Source organism: Bos taurus, chromosome 17, assembly GCF_002263795.3.
Source record: "Bos taurus isolate L1 Dominette 01449 registration number 42190680 breed Hereford chromosome 17, ARS-UCD2.0, whole genome shotgun sequence".
NCBI classification, from domain to species: domain Eukaryota; kingdom Metazoa; phylum Chordata; class Mammalia; order Artiodactyla; family Bovidae; genus Bos; species Bos taurus.
The window spans coordinates 71866723-71890717 of record NC_037344.1 but is presented as its reverse complement, the minus strand read 5'-3'; the positions used below and the strand labels follow the sequence as shown (position 1 = coordinate 71890717).

Below are 23995 nucleotides of genomic sequence, written 5' to 3'. Positions count from 1 at the left end.
ACAGAATGGGAAAGACTAGGGATCTCTTCAAGAAAATCAGAGATACCAAAGGAACATTTCATGCAAAGATGGGCTCGATAAAGGACAGAAATGGTATGGACCTAACAGAAGCAGAAGGTATTAAGAAGAAATGGCAAGAATACACAGAAGAACTGTACAAAAAAGATCTTCACGACCCAGATAATCACGATGGTATGATCACTGACCTAGAGCCAGACATCCTGGAATGTGAAGTCAAGTGGGCCTTAGAAAGCATCACTACGAACAAAGCTAGTGGAGGTGATGGAATTCCAGTTGAGCTATTCCAAATCCTGAAAGATGATGCTGTGAAAGTGCTGCACGCAATATGCCAGCAAATTTGGAAAACTCAGCAGTGGCCACAGGACTGGAAGAGGTCAGTTTTCATTCCAATCCCAAAGAAAGGCAATGCCAGAGAGTGCTCAAACTACCGCACAATTGCACTCATCTCACACGCTAGTAAAGTAATGCTCAAAATTCTCCAAGCCAGGCTTCAGCAATACGTGAACCATGAACTTCCTGATGTTCAAGCTGGTTTTAGAAAAGGCAGAGGAACCAGAGATCAAATTGCCAACATCCGCTGGATCATGGAAAAAGCAAGAGAGTTCCAGAAAAACATCTATTTCTGCTTTATTGACTATGCCAAAGCCTTTGACTGTGTGGATCACAATAAACTGTGGAAAATTCTGAAAGAGATGGGAATACCAGAACACCTGATCTGCCTCTTGAGAAATGTGTATGCAGGTCAGGAAGCAACAGTTAGAACTGGACATGGAACAACAGACTGGTTCCAAATAGGAAAAGGAGTTCGTCAAGGCTGTATATTGTCACCCTGTTTATTTAACTTATATGCAGAGTACATCATGAGAAACGCTGGACTGGAATAAACACAAACTGGAATCAAGATTGCCGGGAGAAATATCAATAACCTCAGATATGCAGATGACCCCACCCTTATGACAGAAAGTGAAGAGGAACTCAAAAGTCTCTTGATGAAAGTGAAAGTGGAGAATGAAAAAGTTGGCTTAAAGCTCAACATTCAGAAAACAAAGATCATGGTATCCGGTCCCACCACTTCATGGGAAGTAGATGGGGAAACAGTGGAAACAGTGTCAGACTTTATTTTTCTGGGCTCCAAAATCACTACAGATGGTGACTGCAGCCATGAAATTAAAGATGCTTACTCCTTGTAAAGAAAGTTATGACCAACCTAGATAGCATATTCAAAAGCAGAGACGTTACCTTACCAACAAAAGTTCGTCTAGTCAAGGCTATGGTTTTTCCAGTAGTCGTGTATGGATGTGAGAGTTGGACTGTGAAGAAGGCTGAGTGCAGAAGAATTGATGCTTTCAAACTGTGGTGTTGGAGAAGACTCTTGAGTGTCCCTTGGACTGCAAGGAGATCCAACCAGTCCATCCTGAAGGAGATCAGCCCTGGGATTTCTTTGGAAGGAATGATGCTGAAGCTGAAACTCCAGTACTTTGGCCACCTCATGAGAAGAGTTGACTCATTGGAAAAGACTCTGATGCTGGGAGGGATTGGGGGCAGGAGGAGAAGGGGACGACAGAGGATGAGATGGCTGAATGGCATCACCAACTCGATGGACATGAGTCTGAGTGAACTCCGGGAGTTGGTGATGGACAGGGAGGCCTGGCGTGCTGCGATTCATGGGGTCGCAGAGAGTCAGACACGACTGAGCGACTGATCTGATCTGATCTGAGGGCAAAATAAAGTCGTACTGGGACTATCCTGGTGGTCCAGTGGCTGAGCCTCCACTCTCCCAATGCAGGGGGCCCAGGTTCAGTCCCTAGTCTGGGAACTAGATCCCACATGCTGCAACTAAGACTCAGCACAGCCAAATCAATATTTTAAACATAATAAAAGTAAAGGCATAACCGTCCCTAGATACTGAACGAGGTGCATAAGGGAAAAGGGAGTCCTGGAGAGCAGAAGGATGGCTAGAGATGCTGGCCAGCACACGCACAGATCTAAAGCAGTGCCTGAAAGTCATTGTACTTATGCTCACGGGAAGTAAAACAGACAGAGCTAAACTCGGAGACCACAGTTGGAGTTAAATCTGTCTGTGCGCCTGAAATTGTTGAGTGTGCGAATACTGGTTTTCTTTAGATATGAAGTTGTATCCATGTTAAAATTTTACAGGTAATTATTAAAAGCATTAAAGTAGAATCTCTAACTTCCAAACAAGTAAAGAAAATGATTTAAGAAAAAATTTTATTTAAAAAAGAGGCAAAGAAATGGACAGAAGGAAAACTGTTTTCCTTTGCCTACCGCTGTGGATGGTGACTGTAGCCAAGAAATCAGAAGACTCCTGCTTCTTGGAAGGAAAGCTATGACAAACCTAGATAGTATATTAAAAAGCAGAGACATCACTTTGCCAGCAAAGATCTGTATAGTCAAGGGTATGGTCTTTCCAGTAATCACGTATAGATGTGAGAGTTGAAAACTAAGGAAGGCAGAGCACCACAGAATTGATGCTCTCGAACTATGGTGCTGGAGAAGACTGGAGAGTCCTTTGGACAGGAAGGAGATCCAACCAGTCAGTCCTAGAGGAAATCAACCCTGAATGTTCATTGGAAGGACTGATACTGAAACTGAAGCTCCACCACTTTGACCACCTGATGTGAAGAACTGACTCACTGGAAAAGACCCTGATGCTGGGAAAGGTTGAGGGCAGTAGGAGAAGGGGACGACAGAGGATGAGATGGTTGAAGGGCATCATTGACTCAGTGGACATGAGTCTGAGCAAACCAGGAGATGGTGAAGGACAGGGAAGCCTGGTGTGCTGCAGTCCATGGGGTCGCAAAGTTAGACACAACTTACTGACTGAACAACAGTGCCCGCCGTTTTAAACAAGAGTTTGTCCATCGCCCCACTTAGTGACACATGACCACCTACGTGAGTGCTGAGGGCTTTCTGCATGCAACGACTTCATGCCTCACGGCTGTCCTGTCCTCAGAATAAGAGTCGGCTTCGGCCCCAGCCCTCCTCCCGCCCCTCGCTTAGAGCCCATCTCTTCTGTGCGCAGGGCTAAGCTGACAAGGGAAGTGTAGCCCAGCAGCCCAGCAGCGGCCCCCAGGGCGCCGGGGGCCGGGCAGCAGGATGCCGCCTGGCCCCCTGAGAAGCAGTGCCTGTTGCATGAGGCAGGACCACTCTGGGTTCTTCGTCCTACTCATAAAGTAATGCATTTGGAAAAGCAAGAAAGCATTAGAGAAAAACAGGAAAATCCTACCCGTCAGGATTAGCCGCTGTCGCCGCCCCGGTTTACCCCGTGGACTTTCTCTAGGCACAGAGTCACGGTGTCAGCGGCTCTGCTGCACTCTGTGCTTTTTAGTCAGCGTCACACTCCGGGCGTTTCTCCCCATTATTTCAGTATGCCTTAGCACATCATTTCAGCTCCTACCGAATGCTGCCTCTTCTCGATGCAGCACACCACGTCTGCGTGTTCTTTCTCACGTGCTTCTCCATCTGCCCGCGTGCGCTCCTGCTTGGGCTGAGCGCACACCGCCTCTTAGAGCGCCGTGACACAGGCCGTGATGTGCCCCCAGGAGACTTCGCATGTCAGGGTCTACACTGGCTGGTTTCTGCTGAGACGAGTGAGGTTGGCCCTAGCTATGAACGCCCATTTGTTGCGAGGGACGCACCTGTGCTGGGACTGATGTCACGGGCAGAGGCGCTCTGTGTCCTCTGGGCGGGAGTCTCGTCCTTGCCGGCGGCAGCTGGTAAACGCCGCACCACTGCGCTGGGCGTGCAGCTCTAGCAATGAGGCCAAGGGCAGGCTGCCCCCATCCGCTCGGGCAGCTGTGCGCTGAGCAGGACGCGCTGCTCTGTCACACGTGTCTCCTGAGGCCCTGCGTGCCCAGGGGCGCCGGACGAGTGGGGTGAGTGGTCGGCACCCCACTTCCCGCCCCAGGGCACCCCCTGCTGCTGCTGCAGGTCCCAGCTGTCCTGTCCTGTCTGTGCAGAGGCAGCCCAGGCTCACACAGTCTGAGAAAGCCCCCCGTGTCCCCGCGTTTCCTCTGCAGATCTTCGTCCAGGGCTGCCTGGCTGGGAAGAACTTGTCCCACGTGAAGGGCGGCTGCGTCCTGTGCGGGTTCCTGAAGCTGTTGCCCATGTTCAGCATCGTCATGCCAGGGATGATCAGCCGTGTCCTGTACACAGGTAACTCCTGCTCTGCTGCGCTCGCTCACACTGAGCGACTTCTGGCTCTCCGGCCTCGGGAGGGCCTGGGGCTGTCAGGTCCCCCGCAGCCTGCTGGTGTCAGGGAGCCCCAGGGTGCTTTCTTGGGGGCGATGGGTTTAGATGAGGGGCGTGGCTGAGCAGAAGTCTGGCAGGGACTGTGGAGGCAGGTGGCAAGAGAGAAATGGCAGAGGGGCACATCGGCAGGGGGGAGAGGCTGACGCTGCCTGCAGCCGCGGCTGGGTCTGTGTGGGGCTGAGGCCCGGCCTTGGGGAGGCCGCCGTGGGCGACACGTGCGAGCCCTCCTGGGTGCCAGGTGCGTCAGCCTCTCAGCCCAGGGGCGGCATGTGTGGAACCCCAGAACAACCCACGTTCTTTCCATTCAGCACCACGCAAACGTCCCCGCTTCCATGAAGAAGCGTCCTAATTTTGTGATGTCCCTTACCCAACTCCAGCCCCGTTTCACTGGCTGCACTGCCTCTGGGCACGAGGTCTGTTTATCCCTTACACCTTTATGGGGAGAAGGCACGGCAGCCCACTCCAGCATTCTTGCCCGGAGAACCCCACGGACAGAGGAGCCTGGCAGGCTGCAGTCCTCGGGGTCACATAGAGTCGGACACGACCGAGCGACGAACGCGTGCTACACCTTCATGGCGCACGTACTCCGACAGCGCGGCCACTGGGCAGAGGCGCCGCTCCCTCGAGTCTTCTGCCGCGGTGTTCTGCCGCAGTGTCCGACAGCCCCGGCAGACCAAGGGGCACGTGCGGGAGACGTGGCTCAGCGTGGTCCAGCCGCCAGTCTGCCCCAGAGACTTGCTGCTCTTAGCGCTGACTCCTTCCAGTCCTGGCAGAGAGGCGTGCTCCATCCCCGCATCCCAGGCCTGCTCTCTGGCTGTCAGGCGGCGCTTTCTGGAGCCTCATAGGTGGTGCCCCCTCAGAGGGTAGAAAACAGGCCCCATGGGACTTCCCTTGTGGCCCAGTGGTTAAGACGCTGCCCTCCAGCATAGGTTCGGTCCCTGGTCAGGGAGCTGAGATCCCCGGTGCCTCTCAGCCAGAAAACCAAAACACAAACAGAAGTAGTGTCGTAACACATTCAGTGAAGACTTCAAAAAATGATCCGCGTTAAAAAAAAAGTTTGTAAACTATATAAAAAAAAATAGTCCCCTCCTCCATGCTCCCTAGGACCCGAGTCCCCTGGGCTTGGCAGCCTGCCTCCACAGTCCCCCTGCACAGCACAGACCACCCCACCTATTGAGGAGGAAGACTGGGCAGAATCCTGCAACTCCTGGACTCTAGAGGTGGCTTGGGGGGTGGTGGAGGGCAGCAGGATGCAGGAAGAGCCAGCCTCCCCAGCCCGCCCCCCCCACCTCTACCTACCCACCAGGTGCCCTGGGGACTGCACTGGGGCCTGGGAGGCGAGGGCCTGGGACCACTTGTTCTCAGTCCTAGAAAGAGCCAGACTCTGCGATGGTATCCACACGCCTGGGATTTGAATAGAGCCAGAGGGGCGCTCAGCACGAAAGCTGGGCCTCCACCCGCTTCCTGGGAGAGGGTGGCTTTCCAGTAACGCGAAGGCCTCTGGCCTAGATTCTGGGTCTCAGGCGGCCAGAGCCGGGGTTTGCACGCCCCCACGTTGGTGGTTCGTCAGTCTGGTCTGCTGTGGCGGTCCCCGTGTTCATTAGGGCTCTAGACTGAAAATGATGTGCGTTTTACCTCCTTTGAGCTGGCCTTCTCGCAGTCTCTCTCTGCTGTGAGTTGACCACCAGTGGCGCCAGGCTTCCAGCCTCCAGCCCAGAAAGCCCCGGAAAGAGTGCTTCCTTTCTGCGCCTGGGCATAAATGCCAGGCGAGCCTCAGGGAGCCCACTTGAGTGGCAGGGGCTGGTCCCTGTGGGGGAAGGCATGTCCAGAATGGCCAGGGGCCCGGGGGCCCTTCTCGGACCACACTGAGGGGGACTGGGGGCCTGCTGGCCGGGGGTGGGGCCAGGCAGAGGACAAGCTGCCCCTTGGTTTTCCCGTGCTCCCCCGACCTCCCCTGTGAAACTGCTTGCTCTCCGAGTGAATCTAGGCCTACCTGCCTCTTCCTAGTCCACGAGGATTCCTCGTTTCTGCTTTTCTCTCAGGTGGTAGCTTTTTATCCCATTTAAGCTCTCGATGGCCCATCACTTTCCCTTATTTACTTGCCTTTGTCCACATTTCTCCCCACACCCTCTGAAATAACAGCCCCTGCGAGACGAAGGGAGAAGGTCGAGTGGCCCTCCAGTCAGTGTGAGGCTGAATTATTGTTTGCTTTTCCAACACCCGACTGGGTTACCGGAAGGCTTGTTGGGGTCTCAGGACTGGCTGCGGGTTAAACGGTGAACTGGCAGAAGCCCCGCCTCCCCCGACTTCCACCCTGAGCCCCTGGTGAGCCGGGCCCCGTGCTGGTGCGACCATCCCTCCACCCCGAGCTCCTGGTGAGCCGGGCCCTGTGCTGGTGTGATTGTCTCTCTTTGCAGATGAGGTGGCGTGTGTTGTGCCTTCAGAGTGTAAGAAGTACTGTGGCATGCAGGCCAGCTGCAGCCCCATCGCCTACCCCCTGCTGGTGGTGGAGCTTCTGCCTAGCGGTAAGCAGTGGAGCTGCGCCCGGGGCCGGGAGCGGACGGTCCGAAGTAAGGGCCCCAGGGGAGGTGAGGCTGTGGCAGAGGCCCTCTGCGTCGCTGGAGCCTCGGGGCCTCCTCTTGCTTCCTCACTTGGACTCTCGGGTCTCACGGGCATCTGCACCCACCGAGCCTGTACCCTCCCCACGCTGCCACCACAGATGGTTCCTGGAGACACAGGGGAGCAAGGCGGCATCCCGCTGGCAGGGAGCTCGGGCCAGTGGGACGACAGAGGGGTGGCTTTCCTCTCACCTGCTTCCCCACTTCCAGAGGAGCCAAGCCAAGAGTACAGGCTTCTTAAAATTCCACGTTAGCTTTGTGTACCAGCAGGCCAACAACATGGAGACATTGATTCCCCTGAAATACGATGTAGACAGCTCCCACTGAAGGAAGCGCCAGCCGCCCCACAGCTCAGGAAGGAGGTTACCTGGCTTCTCCAGCTGAGCCTCTGTCTGTGCGCGGGTGCTGCGGCCTGGGCCGTGGGGCAATGGGAGGGCTGCGTGGCCTGGCCCACGTCCCTGGTGAATCGGGGTGGGGGGCACTATTGCACGGGCTCTGTTACCCGCCAGGCTCTCCTGACTGCAGGAGGGACTCACTCACAGAAGTCCCTGCTGCTGAGCAGCCTTTCAGTCCAGAAGCTGAGCTCGTCGTGTTTACAGCTAGCGTCTGCTGGGTGCTTGCCTGGTGTTGGGTGCTGTCTTCACCGTAAAAACAGCCCTGTGTGGGAAGCGCTTTTAAACCCACCTTGCAGGTGGGAACGGTGAGGCCCAGGAGCCGCGTCACTTGCTTAATGGCCTGGCCCTCTGGGTCTCATGTGTTAAAGGGGGACAGCGGTGGTTTCCTTTCTACAGGGCTGCAGGGGGGCCGTCAGGCTGATGTCCAGAGTGACCACTCTGGTTATAAGGACCCAGCCGGAGACTGCGAGGCTTGTCACCGAGCAAGGGCAGGCTTCATGCATGGACCCATCTTGGCTGGACTGCCACCCTGCGCGAGATTCAGCGTGTGGGAATGCTCCTCGGCAGGCTTCGGGCACCTCCTGGGGCGGCCGGGGAGCTGGAGGCCCAGGCGGTGTCCTTCTCCCGCAGGCGTCCGCGGCTTGGTGGTGTCCGCCCTCTGGGCCTCCCTCATGTCCTCCCTGACTGCCGTATACAGTAGTGCCAGCGCCGTGTTCACCATGGACATCTACCCCCAGATGCGGCCGACGGCCACTAAAAAGGAGCTCATGATAACAGGAAGGTGAAGTACTCCTCTAATCTCACGGGTTTCTGCTGTCAGTGAAATGATGCCCCCGATAACTCATTACGTTATACATTTAGGCTCTCAGAACTGACTCAGTAGAAAAGAGCCTGATGCTGGGAAAGATCGAAGGTGGGAGGAGAAGGCGACGACAGAGGATGAGATGGTTGGATGGCATCACCGACTCAATGGACATGAGCTTCAGTAAACTCCGGGAGTTGGTGATGGACGGGGAGGCCTGGCGTGCTGGGGCTCATGGGGTCGCAAGGAGTCGGACACGACTGAGCGACTGAGCTGAACTGTGTGTAGAGCTAGCGCTTTTACACGTGGTATGGTGCTGTTTGTTTTTGTTGCAGTTTTGCAGTGAAGATGTATTGCTTTTATAATCACAAAGGGAAGTGTTTATACTTGGGAGAAAATTAAGTGGTGAGACAGTGATAATGAGCATAGTTTATTAACGTACCCCCAAAGTAGTCCTTATGAACGAGCGTGTTTCATTATTCCAGGGTCTCTCTAAGTCCTCAGGACAGCCTTTAAAGGTAAATTTTAGTTCCTGTTCTTACTGTACAAATGGGGGTAGTGGCTCAGAAAAGGGAGCTGGTCTGCCTGACCACGTGGTAAGCAGAACTCACCCGTCTCAGGGCTACACCATCCACCAGGAGGCCACAAATGCTGGGCATAACACAGGGGTACGAACGTGCAGACATAGGCCTTGTCATCTCCGTAGGGTGACCCACCTCGAGCCCCACACGCTGAACTTGGCCTGCGTTGAACCTCAAATGCTCTCTGCGCTCCGCGCCTCTTGCTCACTGTCTTACCTGTGTGACCCCTGCAAATTGAGGTTGCTGTGACATTTTGATTAGCATTTCACTCTTTAAAAAGCACTTTTGTGAGAAACTTTAAGAAACAGATACAAGTTTTATGTAAATTGTTATAGGACATGGGGAGAAAGAGAAGACATACTCATTTTATAAAGCTCAAAATATTGATGCCAAAACCTAACAAGTACAGCACAGAAGAAATTAAAACTAAAGCCTCATCTCACTGTTAAATACCAATGCAAAAATGGTTAATAAAATAGTGGACACAAATCCAACAAAATACTAAAAAGAACAGAATGACATTTCATTGCCAGCTGTGGTTATTTTCCAGAAGTGCAAGAGTGGTTCAATATTAGAAAGTGTGGTAACACACCTCACCGTATTAATGGATCAAAAGAGGAAAATCATATATATCCAGATGATGAAAAAGTATTTCATAAAGTAGGTACCTTTCAACCCAGTAAAATATATCTGTATCACCCTAAAAATCAAGTCATGTCTGATGGAGCTAGAAAGAAAAGAGGAGAGAATGTCCCTGCTCACCGCTGTATTTATACTACCACATGTGTGAAATGCAGCGGATCATACGTGTGAATGTAGGCCTACAGGTGAAGCTAGCAGACAAAGACTTTGAAATAACCAGGGTTAATATGTACAAGAAAATAGATGCAAAGAATTGGGAACTTTCCCAAAGAATTAGAATTTGTAAAAATGAGGAGGTCTAGAATTGAAAAACAAGTATCTGAAATTAAGAACTCAGTGGTGGAGACTTCCCTGCTCGTCCAGTGGTTAAGAATCCCCCTCGCAAAGCGGGGGAGGCAGGCTTGATCCCTGGTCAGGGACCCCACATACCTCAGGGTAACTAAGCCCACGCGCTATGAAGGATCCTACGTTACACAGAGACCCTGTGCGCTGCAGCGAACAATGACGCAGCCAAACGAATGAGTTAGAAAAGAAGACAGCTCGATGGGTTAACAAGGGATTGGCTGAAGCAGAAGACACAGTAAGTGGCTTGAAAATGGGTCAGTCAGCAATATCCAAAATAAAGCATGAAGAAAAAAGGCGCACGGGGGACACAGATGGCTGTGATACGTTATGTCTCTGGGATTATATATGTGTGACCGCAGAAGCCATTTCGAAAAGATGACAACCAAGAATGTTCCAAATGTCTGGACAGCTATCCAGAGATGCAAGAAATCGCACAGATCTCCGGCAGGATAGATCCAAAGGAGACCGTACCCAGACCGTGTGGTGGTGCAGCTGCTGGAGATGGAGACAGGAGGCCTGTAGAGCAGCCAGAAGGAAGTGAATCGCATCGCCTCCAAAAGGGCGACAGAGACGCATAGTGGAGTTTTCAGCAGAAACTGTGGAGGCTGGGAGACAGTGGGATGACATCCTCAAGTGCTAGGAACACACTGCCCACCTGAAGTTCAGTACCCATCAGAATAGCCTCCAGAGTGAAAGTGAAACAAACATGTTTTCTGATAAATGCAAGTTGAGAGAATGTATTCCATTGGAATTTCATGATAAGAAATACCAAAGGAAAAGACTCTGATGCTGGAGGGATTGGTGGCAGGAGGAGAAGGGGACGCCAGAGGATGAGATGGCTGGATGGCATCACTGACTCGATGGACTTGAGTCTGAGTGAACTCTGGGAGTTGGTGATGCACAGGGAGGCCTGGCGTGCTGCGATTCATGGGGTCGCAAAGAGTCGGACACGACTGAGCGACTGAACTGAACTGAACTGAAAGGGGAGTCTTAGGCTGCAGGAAAAATAACCCGGATGGAAGACTGACCTTCAGAGAAGGATGGAGAGTACCATAAAGGGTGAGTATATGGGACATGGAAGAGAGCGGGTGCTGACAGCAGTAAGCAAAGACGTCCGTGGGGCAGCAACACGGGGGCAGGACACACCAGGAATCCCAGAGGGAGCGAGAAGGGGCTGCACGGAGTGTAAACAGCCTCAGGCTCTCTGGTACCAGACTGAGGCGTGTCAAGGGTGCATGTGTGGCCTCTAGACTGAGCGATATAAGGACAGTTCAAGGATGTGTAACAAGTCAGTAAAATATGAACTAGCCAATAAAATATTTGATTAGCCCAAAAGAAGTCAGAAGAATAAAAATTAAGCGAAAGCGAGGTTGAACAGAAAACGATCGAGCGCTTTCCCTGGTGGCCCAGTGGTTAAGACTCTGGTGCCAATGCAGGGGCTCACGTTGAATCCCTGGTCAGGGAACAGATCTCACATGCCTTGAAGTGTGGGGGGAAACAGAAAAGAAAAAAATAGGCTGTGTACATGTACCACGTATTCTTTATTCATTCACCTGTTGACAGACATTTAGGCTTTCCTATGTCCTGGCTATTAAAAACAGGTAAAGTGTACAGCGATCTCTTCAAGGTAGCGATCCGTGTTTCCTTTCGATATATACCCAGAAGTGGAATCACCAGGTCATGTGGTACTTCATGCAAAGATGGGCACAATAAAGGACAGAAATGGTACGGACTTAACAGAAGCAGAAGATATTAAGAAGAGGTAGCAAGAATACTCAGAGGAACTATACAAAAAAGATCTTAATGACCCAGATAACTACAATTGTCTGATCGCTCACCCAGAGCCAGACATCCTGGAATGTGAAGTCAAGTGGGCCTTGGGAAGCATCACTATGAACAAAGCTAGTGGAGGTGATGAAATTCGAGTTGAGCTATTTCAAATCCTAAAAGATGAAGCTGTTAAAGTGCTGCAGTCAATGTGCCAGCAAATTTTGGAAAACTCAGCAATGGCTACATGACTGGAAAAGTTAAGTTTTCATTCCAATCCCAAAGAAGGGCAATGCCAAAGAATGTTCAAACTACCACACGTTTGCACTCATCTCACACGCTAGCAAAGTAATGCTCAAAATTCTCCAAGTCAGGCTTCAACAGTACCTGAACCATGAACTTCCAGATGTTCAAGTGGGATTTAGAAAAGGTAGAGGAACCAGAGATCAAATGGCCAACATCTGCTGGATCATCAAAAAAGCAAGAGAGTTCCAGAAAAATATCCACTTCTGCTTTATTGGCTACACCAAAGCCTTTGACTGTGTGGATCACAATAAACTGTGGGAAATTCTGAAAGAGATGGGAATACCAGAACACCTGACCTGCGTCTTGAGAAACCTGTATGCAGGTCAGGAAGCAACAGTTTGAACTGGACATGGAACAGACTGGTTCCAAACAGGAAAAGGAGTTCGTCAAGGCTGTATATTGTCACCCTGCTTTTTTAACTTATATGCAGAGTACATCATGAGAAACACTGGGCTGGAGGAAGCACAAGCTGGAATCAAGATTGCCGGGAGAAATATCAATAACGTCAGATATGTAGCTGACACCACCCTTCTGGCAGAAAGTGAAGAAGAGCCTCTTCATAAAAGTGAAAGAAGAGAGTGAAGAAGTTGGCTTAAAACTCAACATTCAGAAAACTAAGATCACGGCATCCGGTCCTGCCACTTCATGGGAAATAGATGAGAGACAGTGGAAACAGTGAGAGACTTTATTTTCTTGGGCTCGAAAATCACTGCAGATGGTGACTGCAGCCGTGAAATTAAAAGACACTTGGTCCTTGGAAGAAAAGCTATGACCAACCTAGACAGCATATTAAAAAGAGACATTAGTTTGCTGACAAATGTCCGTCTAGTCAAGGCTGTGGTTTTTCCAGTGGTCATGTATGGATGTGAGAGTTGGACTATAAAGAAAGCTGAGTGATGAAGAATTGGTGCTTTTGAACTGTGGTGTTGGAGAAGACTCTTCAGAGTCCCTTGGACAGCAAGGAGATCAAACTGGTCAGTCCTAAAGGAAATCAGTTCTGAATATTCATTGGAAGGACTGATGCTGAAGCTGAAACTCCAGTACTTTGGCCACCTGATGCAAAGAACTGACTCATTGGAAAACACCCTGATGCTGGGAAAGATTGAAGGCGGGAGGAGAAGGGGACGACAGAGGATGAGATGGTTGAATGGCATCACCGACTCGATGGACATGAGTGGGAGTGAGCTCTGAGAGTTGGTGATGAACAGGGAGGCCTGGAGTGCTGCAGTCCATGGGGTCGCAAAGAGTCAGACAGGACTGGGCGACTACTGGAACTAGCCTGAGCTGCAGTTCCCTTTTCGGTTTCTTGAGGCGCCTCCGTCCTGTTTTCCGTAGCGGCTGCACCAGCTTACGCTCGCACCAGCGTCCCCGCGCCCCTTTCTCCCCTCCCCACCGGCTCGTGTCATCTCTCGTCTTTCTGTCTTTCTGGCGGCAGCCCTTCTAGCGGGTATGAGACGGCACCTCGCTGTAGTTCTTGCCTCTCCCTGATGAGTGGTGCTGAGCGCCTTTTCATGTGCCCGTCGGCCATCTGAGTATCTTCTTTGGAACAATGTTTATCAGGTCCTTGTGCATTTGTAATTCTGTTATTGCTGCTGTTAAAGTTGTCCAAGTTCCTCTTCTTTCTGACCAGAAGTCATCTATAATTCATAGTACTGCTCTGTGTATGTAATGCGTCTTCTTTCCTGGATTTTTACAATTTTCTCTTCATTTTTGGTTTTCAGCAGTTTTGTTATGGATGTGCTGGTTGGGTTTTGCTGAAATTCTTAATCTGCAAATTAATGTTTTTCACCAGATCGGGGGAATTGTTGACCATTATCTCTCTGCATGTCTGTCTGCTGCGTCCCTCTTCTGCTTACACACATATTAGCCTTTTGATATTGTCCACAGCTCATGGAGGCACTGTTTATTTTTAAAATTTTTTTCTCTGTGTTCTTCAGTTTCGATTTTCATCAGTCTCCCTTGAGGATATTGGCCCTTTCTTCTGCCATTTCCAATTTACTGTTAAGGCCAACCTGTGAATTTTTCATTTCATATTTTCAACTGGAATTCTAGTTCTGGAGTGTCTGTTTTGTTGGTTTTAAAATTTTCTCTAGTATTCCATTTTCTGCCTTGATTTCCCATCTATTCACTCATAACTATCATTTCGTCCAAATTCTTTAAGATAACTGTAGTAGTTGCTTTGAAGCCTTTGGTCATTTTAATACCTGAACCATCTTGGGGTTGATTTCTTTTGACGTCTGTTTTCCTTGACTGTAGTTTACATTTTCTTTCTTCTCCCCATTCATAGAAAAGTTGTATTATATACTTAACATTGTAGATAATAGTAGAAATTCTGGATCATGTTCCTCTGAAGAATATTGGCTTTTGTTCAAGTATGCAGGTAAATTCCTAGCCGATTCCCTTGAACTTAAGGAGGCCTCTTTTTTTTTTCAAATTAATTTAATTTTTATTGAAGGATAATTGCTCTATGGAATCTTGTTGTTTTCTGTCAAACCTCAGCATGAATCAGGCATAGGTATACACGTCTCCCCTTCTTGTGAACCTCCCTCCCGTCTCCGTCCCCACCCCACCCCTCTAGGCTGACACAGGGGGCCTGGCATTCATGCTTGGTCAGTGTGACTCTGCGGAGAAGGCAATGGCACCCCACTCCAGTACTCTTGTCTGGAAAATCCCATGGACGGAGGAGCCTGGTAGGCTGCAGTCCATGGGGTCGCTAGGAGTTGGACACGACTGAGCAACTTCCCTTTCACTTTTCACTTTCACGCATTGGAGAAGGAAATGGCAACTCACTCCAGTGTTCTTGCCTGGAGAATCCCAGGGACGGGGAGCCTGGTGGGCTGCCGTCTATGGGTCACACAGAGTCGGACACGACTGACGTGACTTAGCAGCAGCAGCAGCAGTGTGACTCTGCGTCAGTTTTCTCTAGTCGTGTAGCGAATTCTTAGTCCCGGACACACTCTCTGCTTTCAGTGGAAAGCCCTAGGCGGTTCCCTCTGCAGGCAATGGAATCTTTACTCAGCCTTTTCTGTCTCTCACCAGTTGCTTGGTTGCTCGTTGTGGACTGTTGGGCAGTTTCCCGCATGAGCAGCCGAGGGCGTAAGGGAGCTGACAGCAGTCTGTAAAGTCAGGCACATCACTGCTCCATCTGAAGTGTGTACAAGTGCGTTATCCCTCAAGGAAGTAACGTTTCCCATGTACTGTATATTGTAAGCATGACCACCTCAAGACACACCCTCCAAATGTGATGAAAATCTACGCACGATCCAGTCCAGAAGTTGAAGGGGTTTTAAGAACCCTCGGGCCCCGTTAGTGTTTAGGGGTATGCTGTCTCCTCTGCCACACTTAAGGAACGGGCATCCAAATGTACCCTAAGGAGTGATCAGAACTAGCTCATAGTTTATGGTTTGCAGGTGTTCTATTGGCAGGTTAAACAGACAAGCACAAACCCCTCAGTGTCGCTGACCTTCGGTTGAACTTGCAGGCTCTTTGTTATAGTCCTGCTCGCCGTCTCGGTCGCCTGGGTGCCCGCCCTGCAGGTGGCTCACAGGGAGCAGCTGTTTGAGTACATGCACACGCTGCTCAGCTACCTGACGCCGCCCGTGGCCGCCACGTTCCTGCTGGCCGTCTTCTGCAAGAGGGTCACTGAGCAGGTAGGTGGCTCACACCGCGGGGTGGGCGGGCGGGAGCAGGCTCCGCCCTCCCAAGGCCGCCCGCCTCCGGCCCTGCCTTGCACGGGGCAGAGCGCGTGGGGCCCTCCTGCACGCTTGTCTAGCCGCAGGAGGGCCCTCTGCTGTTGGCCTCTGCAGGAGGATGCTTTCCTGCTCAGAGATGTCAGACGCTCAGGGGGATGTTCAGCCCAGGCTCCTACCACCTTCCCTTCACGAAGACCATCTCTTCACCACATGTAGTACTAGATAAAGGTCCCGACTAACGGTTCGATCATCTCACCCGTAAGACTGGAAGCACGGTTTGCCAGAACGTTTTCACTGGTTAGTTGAGTCACATCCTGACTTGTTTCTCCTGCCTTGCACGCATTCTGAGCTCAGCGCCTCTGAGACCTGGCTCCTGCCTGCCCACCAGCCCTGGCCGCTCCGCATGCAGCCCCCGGGCCTGGGTGCTGCTGGTCACGTGCAGTGCTAACTGCCTGTCCCCTGCCCTCTGTGGCCCCTGTCCTTCCCCACGGAGTCTTTGCTTTGCCGTGAGACTCTTTGTCCACCTCCATCTGGCTGCTGCCTCCTGCAGGCTCAGGCCAGGTGTTCAGTCCTCCAGGCCAGTTGGCTAGAGCTTTCTGCTCTGCTCAGCTTGTGGGTGCACGCTCAGTCACTCAGTTGTGTCTGATTCTTTGTGACCCCCGTGGACTGTAGCCCACCAGGCTCCTCTGTCCATGGGATTTTCCAGACAAAAATACTGCAGTAGGTTGCCGTTTCCTTCTCCAGGAGATCTTCCCAACCCAAGGATTAAACCTACATGAGACCTGAGTCTCGTGCATTGGCGTGGATTCTTTACCACCAAGCCACGGCTCAGCTCACCAGGACTCAGTTTAGCACCAAGAATGGGGTGAGGGGGCGTCTGGGTTCTGAAAATGCTCCTCCCTGTGCTTGCTTGGGAGGGGCGTGGGCAAGAGGAGCAGGCGGTCAGAACGGTCTGCCTCCCACCTCTGAGTCACTCTCGGGGTGTTGGGGCTGCCACCAAGGGAAACTGGGGAGCTTGTCAGTGGCTCTCCGGCTACCCTGGTCCAAGGTTACAGCATGTTGTGGGTCCCTTGCTTGGCCTGGAGAACTTCTCCAGGCCCTCTCTCTCACCCTCATCTGTCCCTCGGTCTTCCCTTTCCTGCACGTCTCCTTCAATAAGTGGGGCCTGTGGACCACTCTCCTGGCCTTTGGTTTCAGTTCTTTCTCCAGGACTCTTCCCGCACACACTGCATCCTCTGCCTCCTCCGACATCCAGCCGTCCCTGAGACTGGCTCCAAGTCCAAGTCCTTAGGCTGAGGAGTACGGTGTCTCTGTGGAGGAGACAGACGATACCCAGTGAACAGATAGGATTTCTGAGAGTGGGGTAGTGCTGCTTAAAAGTAAAGAAGGGGAGGGGAAAGTAAAGAAGCATGGAGGTGAGCAGGGCAGATGCTGGGGGCAGGGCGTGGGGCACAAGGACATCAGCCAAGGTCGTGGGAGGAGATTTCTCCTAAGAAAGTGGCCTAGAACCTGCATCCCGAAGGGCGAGCCAGAACCACCGAGATCTGGGGAGAGACCAAAGCAGGAAGAGGGCACATGCAGAGGCCTGGCAGACAGGGAAAGGGCATGCCTGGTGGCTGGAGGGGACCGACAGGAGGGCGGAGCCAGGTGAGGTCAGCGGAGCAGCTGAGCCTTGCTTCTCAGGGCGGCCAGGAGAAGCCACAAGGGCTTCCGCAGAGACAGGGCACTCCCTGACCCATGCTTCGAAGAGCTCACGCGGGCTCCTCGGACTGCGGGCGAGGAGAGACCAGGAAGGGAGTCCCCGTGTGAGAGACAGCGGACGATCGTGACGGAGGTGGTCTCCGTGGGAGTGACAGCATGACTCACTGGTGGATCGAGGGCAGGGCAGGGTTGGGGGGGAAGGGGCCAGGGACGTCTCCTGGGGTCTGTGCCTGAGTAGCTGGGGAGATGGAGGTGCCCCCACCGCAGCAGGCGAGACAGGTCTTCTCGGACACTGTTTGGGATGCGTCTTCATCGTCTGACTTAGACGTGTCTCCAGTGTCCCCTGAGTTCTCCGACGGACTTGGTAGAGCATGCGCGCCTCTCGGTCTTTGTTTGTCCGGGCGGTGTCGTCTCCCGCTGCCGAGACGGCTCTGCGGGGCGTGTGAAGCCCTTGCTGTGCTGGGCTCAGCTTAGACCCAGACGACTCGGCTCAGGCCACCCTGCTCCCGGTGACTTGGGCTCCTCCTCTGCAGGGCGCCTTCTGGGGGCTGGCCAGCGGCCTTGTGATCGGCTCCTGTCGCATGCTGTCCGAGTTTGCCTACGGGCCCTGGAGCTGCTCCATGAACAGGAAGTGCCCCCGGATCATCTGCGGCGTGCACTACCTCTACTTCGCCATGATCCTCTTCACCATCAGCCTCATCACCGTCCTGGGCATCTCCATGTTCACCGTGCCGATTCCAGACAAACACGTGAGTGCTGCCGTGGGCGTGCTCCGGGGCCGACCTGCGGGCCCTGCGTCCTGGGAGCAGCTTGGGAGAAAAGCGGCTGAAGAGAAGCGGGAGGGCTGGGGGTCGGGGTGACATACGGGTCAGAAACAGGCAAGTAACCTCCTTGCCTTAAGCACAGAGCTGAACTAAAAGGCGATCCTCCAATGAAGCATTCACCCAGAGTGAGACGTTTGACTTTCAAAATACAAATTTTCTGTGAAGCGCTGAGGTCGCTCACTCTGGTGTGAGTTCATAGAAGCAGGGTCGTCCTGGCCGCCCGGTTGGCCAGTGGGGGTGCGGGTGGGGGTGGGGCGACAGGAATGCCCGCAGAGCTGTGGCCAGCGGCCCGCACGCCCCTTCTCCTGTCCGGCCGCTTGCCCTGCCCAGGAAGAGGCGTCTGCCACTCTAGTTGGAGTATAAAATGCCTGGGCTCCGAGGAGGGCGGTCACTTGTCCGTGACTCCAGAGCCAGCCAGCGGCCTGCTGGGCCTGAGCAGACGCCGCTGTGTCACCTGCACGGGCGTGGCCAGTGGGCCCAGCAGGACCCCCAGGCTTGGCTGAGCTGGAGGCCAGCAGGGAGGGTCCGGGGAAGAGAAGGGAGGCGGCGCTTGGAGGGAGGGGCCTGTGAGGCCCACGCCCTGGGGTCTGGACGGGAGCTGGGCCGGGAACATGCCTCTGCTCCGGCCGCTTTCTGCGCCTGCAGACACCTGCAGAGTGTGAGTGGGAGAGCCCTGCCGGGGCCAGGACACCGAGTACCCAAGATGAGGCAGGCCAAGCCTCCCCTGGGCTGCGTGTGAGCGCTCGTCTCTGACAGCCAGGAGGTTCTTCCAGCAGGAAATCAGCCCCTGGGTCCACCCTGTGGGTGACCCAGGAGCAGCAGACCAGGGGTGCGGGGCCGCTTCTCCCAGCCTGGAGGGCACAGCTTCCTGGACCTCGGTCGCCGGAAGGTGCGCTGAGCATGTGCCTCGTGCCGCCAGTGTCCAGCCCAGGACACTGAGCTCGCCCTTTGCGAGGCCAGAACTGAAACCCGGGGTTCCCGAGCGCCACGCTTTCCCCACCCCTTCCGTCCTCCCTTGTTGGAACCAGTGACCACACCTCTTTTCAGTCCCTGGAGACCCTGGTGCCCAGCTGTGACACCATAAACCCCGACGATAGGGCCCTGGTGGCAACAGGCCCCTTGTCTCCCCTCAGCTCCACCGCCTCTGTTGGAGTTTGCGGAACAGCCAGGAGGAGAGGGTGGACCTGGACGAGGACACAGAGGTGAAGAGCCCCGAGCCCCAGGCACAGCCAGGTGAGAGGCCGGAAGCCAGCGACTGGAGGGGCCTGCTCCCGCCCACAAGCCCGCGGTCTCCACGCCCAGAAGCGCCTCGAGGCGGAGGCCCCGTGATGCCTCTGAGACCCCTCTCTGGGGTTCTGGCCCAGGAATATGGAGGTGGGAGGCGTCAGCAGGTGCAGGGGGAGCGGGGGAGGGTCTGGCACAAAGCGAGGGGCGGAGAAACAGAAGCGTCTGGCAACCTAGAAGTGTCTGCGGTGGGGCGGGAGGGATGCACGGATTACACCGTGTGCCCCAGGATGGGGTGGGGGGAGGGACAGTGGGTCACGGCACCTCTCACAGCGGTTCAAGCCAGAGGCTCCTGGGCGCAGGCGGGCGTTATCCGCAAGGAGTGGTGGGCAGCTGCCCCCGCGAGGGCGCCAGGGACACCGCTGCGGACACCTGAGTTTCAGTCCCAGCAGGGAGAGTGTCCAGGAGAGGCTTGGGTCCGGGTCTCCAGGAGGCCCAGGGGAAAGCGCTCAGCAGGGGGGTCAGAGAGGCGTGTGGGGCCGCGGGGAGGGCACCTGCATCTCCTGAAGCACTGACGCAAGCAGATAAAGCCTAACGGGATTAGCGCTGAGTCTGCAGCCAGGGACCGGGGCGGGGGGGCCGAGGGGACGCTGTGGCAGGCATGTCTGGGGGACATCGTCCTGGGGCCCCACCTCCACTCCTGCCAGGGACCCTCTCCTGACACCTACAGCCAGGCGGCCCCGGGTCTCTGGAGGGTGCCAGGCTCTCGGGAGTGCTCTCCCTGGGGGACGGGGGAACTGCTCGTCAGGGCCACATGTGCAGGGTGTGTCCCTGGGGCCCCTCGCAGTCCTGTCCTCAGTCGTGGGTGGACAACTACGAGGACGCTGGTGCACACCTGCCGTGCATGTGGGATGTGCCAGCCGCTGGGTGTGACAGGCCATTGTCGTCCTGGTTCACAGATGGGGAGACTGCGGCCCCACCCAGAAGTGTCTGCCCTGGCTCCGCACACCACCCAGCAGTGGCGGGGCTGGGAGGTCGGGCACGGGCAGGCTGACTGCAGAGCACATGCTCGCGGCCACTGGCCTGTCCCGCCTCCCTTCAGGCAGCCCTTGGGTTGTGGCCGCATGGGGGGTCAGCCCTCTGGGCCTGGCGGCTGACAACAGCATCTGAGAGGCCAGGCCTCTCACCTCCACGCAGGCCCTCGTCTCTGGGGTCCCCGGCGGCGGCCCCTCCCCCGTGACACAGGCCCCTGGAACACCGGCCGGCGAGCTCCACGATCCCGGTGCTGCCTCAGCCTCGGGGCACAGCTGGCGCGGCCGCTGCCCAAGGGAGTGAGACGCAGAGCAGGTCGCCGCACGCACTGCTGGACACACTGCTTGTCGTTGTCAGGGAGGGCACCGTTCCGGCTGTGTGCGCTCGGAGCTGGCCGTGGTGCTGGCCTGCGTGGCCGCACTGCCAGACACCAGAAGGACGGCTAAGCCCCAGAGGGAGGCGTTTCACTGATTTGGCCCAGAGATACGGATGGAAATTTGCCTATAGTTCCTGGGCCTCCCCCTGCTCCTGGAGAAAACCATTCCCCTTCCAAGGACCCGGAAGGTCCTTGGGTCAGGCCTTGAGGCTGGTACTGCCTGGAGAAGACACTCCCAGGGCTGCTAAGCAGAGAGAGCAGGGCAGCGGGGCTCTTCTGTCCTCCGAGGAGCAGCCTCTTGCCCTGGACCTGCAGAGCTGGGCTCGGTGTAGGCCCGCAGGGGAGGCCTGCCCTGTGCCAGCTGGGCTCTGGGCTGGCTGAAGTCTCTGCTGATGATAGGCGAGCGTGATCCCCCAGCTCCACTCTCTGTGCCCCTGAGGCTGGTGGGAGGCACTCCACAGCCAGGGCTGAGGCTTACTGTCCGCACGGGGAGCCGGTCCACTGGGCTCCCTTCAGGGCTCCCCACGAGACGCCAGACCCTGGGAAGACCCCTCCTGTGTGCGGCCTCCTGACTGTGCCCATCCCCTCGGTTCCAGACACGTTCGTAGAGGACAGGGGCTGCCTCTGGAAGGCCTGGGACGTGTTCTGTGGCCTGGAGTTGCTGCCCAGCCCCAAGCTGGCCCCGGAAGAGGTGGGCGTGCCTGAGACGGAGCAGAATGACATGGCTGAAGGGATGGCGCACGGTGCCACGTCGGGAGGGACAGAGGAGAGGGAGGCGCCGGAGGAGCGGCTCCTCTGGAGCAAGGCGCTCGGGCTCTGCGGGCTGCTCCTGGTGCTGCTCACGGTGCTCTGCCACATCTACTTCCACTAGCGGCCGCGCGGGAGGGGGCCCGGGGCGGCCCCGGATGAGGGGCCGGGCTCACATCGCCCAGCATGCGCCCTGAGCCCCAGGGCGGCAAGGCCCGCGGAGGGCAGGGCCCGCAGGCGAGCACGCCTCCTCTGCTCGCTGAGCCACGCCCTCAGATGGCTGCACACAGGCGCTGGCTTCCACGCTGGCTCTGGCGTTTCGCCTCTTGAGACCCTTGGGAGCCTTGCCTGTGTTTGCTGCCACCGTTTCCTTCCTGTGCCCACCTCCACTGGCAGTGCCCTCTCCTCCTCTGGAAAGGTACGCTGCTGGCAAAGATGCCCACCCACAGGGGCTGAGCCCACTGCTGAAGGTCACACAGGCAGGGCTTGCATGGACAGAGGCGTTGGCACCTGCCTGGACGGCGGTGGGCTGAGCTGGTCCCTGCCTGAGGACCAGGCCTCCCTGCAGCTCGCTTCTGTCTGGCTGCGCCCCTTGGGGACAGGTGGAGAGGAAACATCCCTCGTTGCCGAGCTCCGCCTGGTCCCTCTCAGTCTGCCTGCTCCTGGGAGGCGAGCCCTGGGCTGGATCCCCTTGGCAGTCAGGTAGAGGCCACTCCTGGGCTGTGTCCTTGCAGGGGCGCCCTCAGCCACCCCGTCCTCTTTCTTCTTCTCAGACCAGAATAAATGAATCTTTAGAAAAAGTCTCAGATACGTCAAAGGGGTTTGGGGGAGGCCCACCAGCATTGCAAAAACCACCCTCTGAAGGTGTGGTCAGAACCAGCCCGTCTTTCCCCGTTCAGTCCTTCAGCGGACATGTCTGAGTGCCTGCTGTGCGCCAGCACTGCTGGGAACCGTCACGGGCAGGGCTCATGGTCTCGGGAAGCAGAGCGAAGCACCAGTGGGAATGGCCAGTGCGGAGGGTGGGCCCGCTGTTCCCTGCCGGGGTCATCACCACCTTCAAGCCGTGGACCCAGCCCAGGTGGACCCAGCCCAGGTGGAAGGACCAGGATCAGCCACACTCCACAGAAGAGGAGACTGAGCTCAGTCAGGAAACCCAGTAGAGGGGCCTCTGCACACGCGCACAGCGGCAGGGCGCCCCAGGGAAGAGGCCGCCCTTGACTACAGCAGGAGGTCAGCGAGCCAGCGGGGCGACAGAGTGACAGGGTGTGAGCAGGCCCGGGCGCAGAGCTGGGGCCGTGGAGGGCGAGGGTGTGAGCAGGCCCGGGCGCAGAGCTGGGGGCGTGGAGGGCAAAGGTGGGAAGGGGCCCGACCTGCCGGCCTCACATGCTTTGGGACCCTGAGTCACTGGAAGCTTCAGCCATGAAGGAATAGGACCCGGTTTGCTGAGTGCTGCCGGGGAGGTGAAAAGGAGGTGAGAACACCCACCGGGAGGCTGTTAGAGGGATCCAGGCAAGTCAGTGGCAGGAAAGACGAGGGAGCCGATCAGCACCAAGAGAAGCCAGCAAGCAGAAGTGACGGGGCTTGGGTCGCTGGGCTTCTGGAAGGAGGGCCCAGCAACGGCTCTCCAGCCTGAGCACATGGGCGAAGGGCGCCCCAGCCCTCACGCCGGGCCCGCAGGACGGGAGCAGGCGCGGACGAGGCAGGCTCCGTGCGGGCACACGGGCTCCGAGTCGCGTGAAGACACTCTGTGCTACCTTGACCATGTTCGGTCTTTCTGATCCGTGAAGGTGGGATGGCCCCCATTCATTTAGGGCCCCTTTCGCTTCTTTCAACAGTGTTTTGTCTTCAGCACTCAAGTCTTACACATCTAAGTTGATTCCTGAGTGTTTTATTCTTTTTGATGCTACAGTAAATGAGGCTTTTTTAAAAGTTGAGATATAGTCAATGTACAATATTATGTGAGTTACAGGTGCGTGACCTAGTGATTCATAATTTCGGAAGGTCACACTCCATTTATAGTTATTATCAAAGGGTTGGTTTCATTTCCTGGGTTGTACAGTATGTCCTTGTAGCTTATTTATTTTATACACGACGGTTTCTATTAGTCCCCTACCCTTTATTTTAATTGCATTTTCAGATGGGTCATTGCTCAGGTACAGAAAAACAAAACTTGTATCTTGATCTTGGAACCTGTAACTTAGTGAAATTTGTTTATTCTTATATTTTTAAGTGTATTCCTTGGAATTTTTTCACATATAAAATCATGTAACCTGCAAGTACAGACAACTTCTTTCAACCTGGATGCCTTTTGTTTCATTCTGTTGCCTAAACTGCCCCAGCTAGAACCTCTGGTACAGCGTCAAGTTTGAGGTAGTGACAGCGGACATCCTTGTCTTGCTCCCCATCTTGGAGGAAAAGCATCGAGCGTCTCACGGTCGAGTATGATGTTAGCAGATGTTATCATGTTGAGGAAATTCCACCCTATCCCTGTGTTGCTGAGTTTTTCAAGCTTTGTTTATGTGTTTCTTTTTGGCTGTGCCGGGCCCTCACTGCCATGCTTGGGCTCTCTCTAGCTGCAGTGAGTGGGGCCACGCTCTAGTCGTTCTGCATGGGCTTCTCACTGGGGTGGCTTCCCCCATGCAGAGCTCAG

The 23995-nt window shown here is 54.9% G+C and overlaps 1 protein-coding gene across 3 annotated transcripts in view; it reads left to right on the top strand.

The window, feature by feature from the left end:
- The window catches only part of LOC531152 (sodium/glucose cotransporter 1-like), a 50887-nt gene extending 27246 nt beyond the window's left edge, over nt 1–23641 (top strand). The window contains exons 9-15 of one of the 3 annotated variants that reach the window (XM_059876061.1): nt 4062–4197; nt 6711–6818; nt 7703–8087; nt 15231–15399; nt 17676–17891; nt 19100–19199; nt 21195–23641. In XM_059876061.1, coding sequence (XP_059732044.1) covers nt 4062–4197; nt 6711–6818; nt 7703–8087; nt 15231–15399; nt 17676–17891; nt 19100–19199; nt 21195–21469 — 1389 coding nt within the window. In that variant the 3' untranslated portion in view covers nt 21470–23641. Of the gene's footprint in view, nt 1–4061; nt 4198–6710; nt 6819–7702; nt 8088–15230; nt 15400–15555; nt 16220–17675; nt 17892–19099; nt 19200–21194 lie in introns of those variants that run through there. The other 2 variants (XM_024977320.2, XM_059876062.1) reach the window with 2 other exon arrangements.
- The last annotated feature ends 354 nt before the right edge of the window (nt 23642–23995 follow it).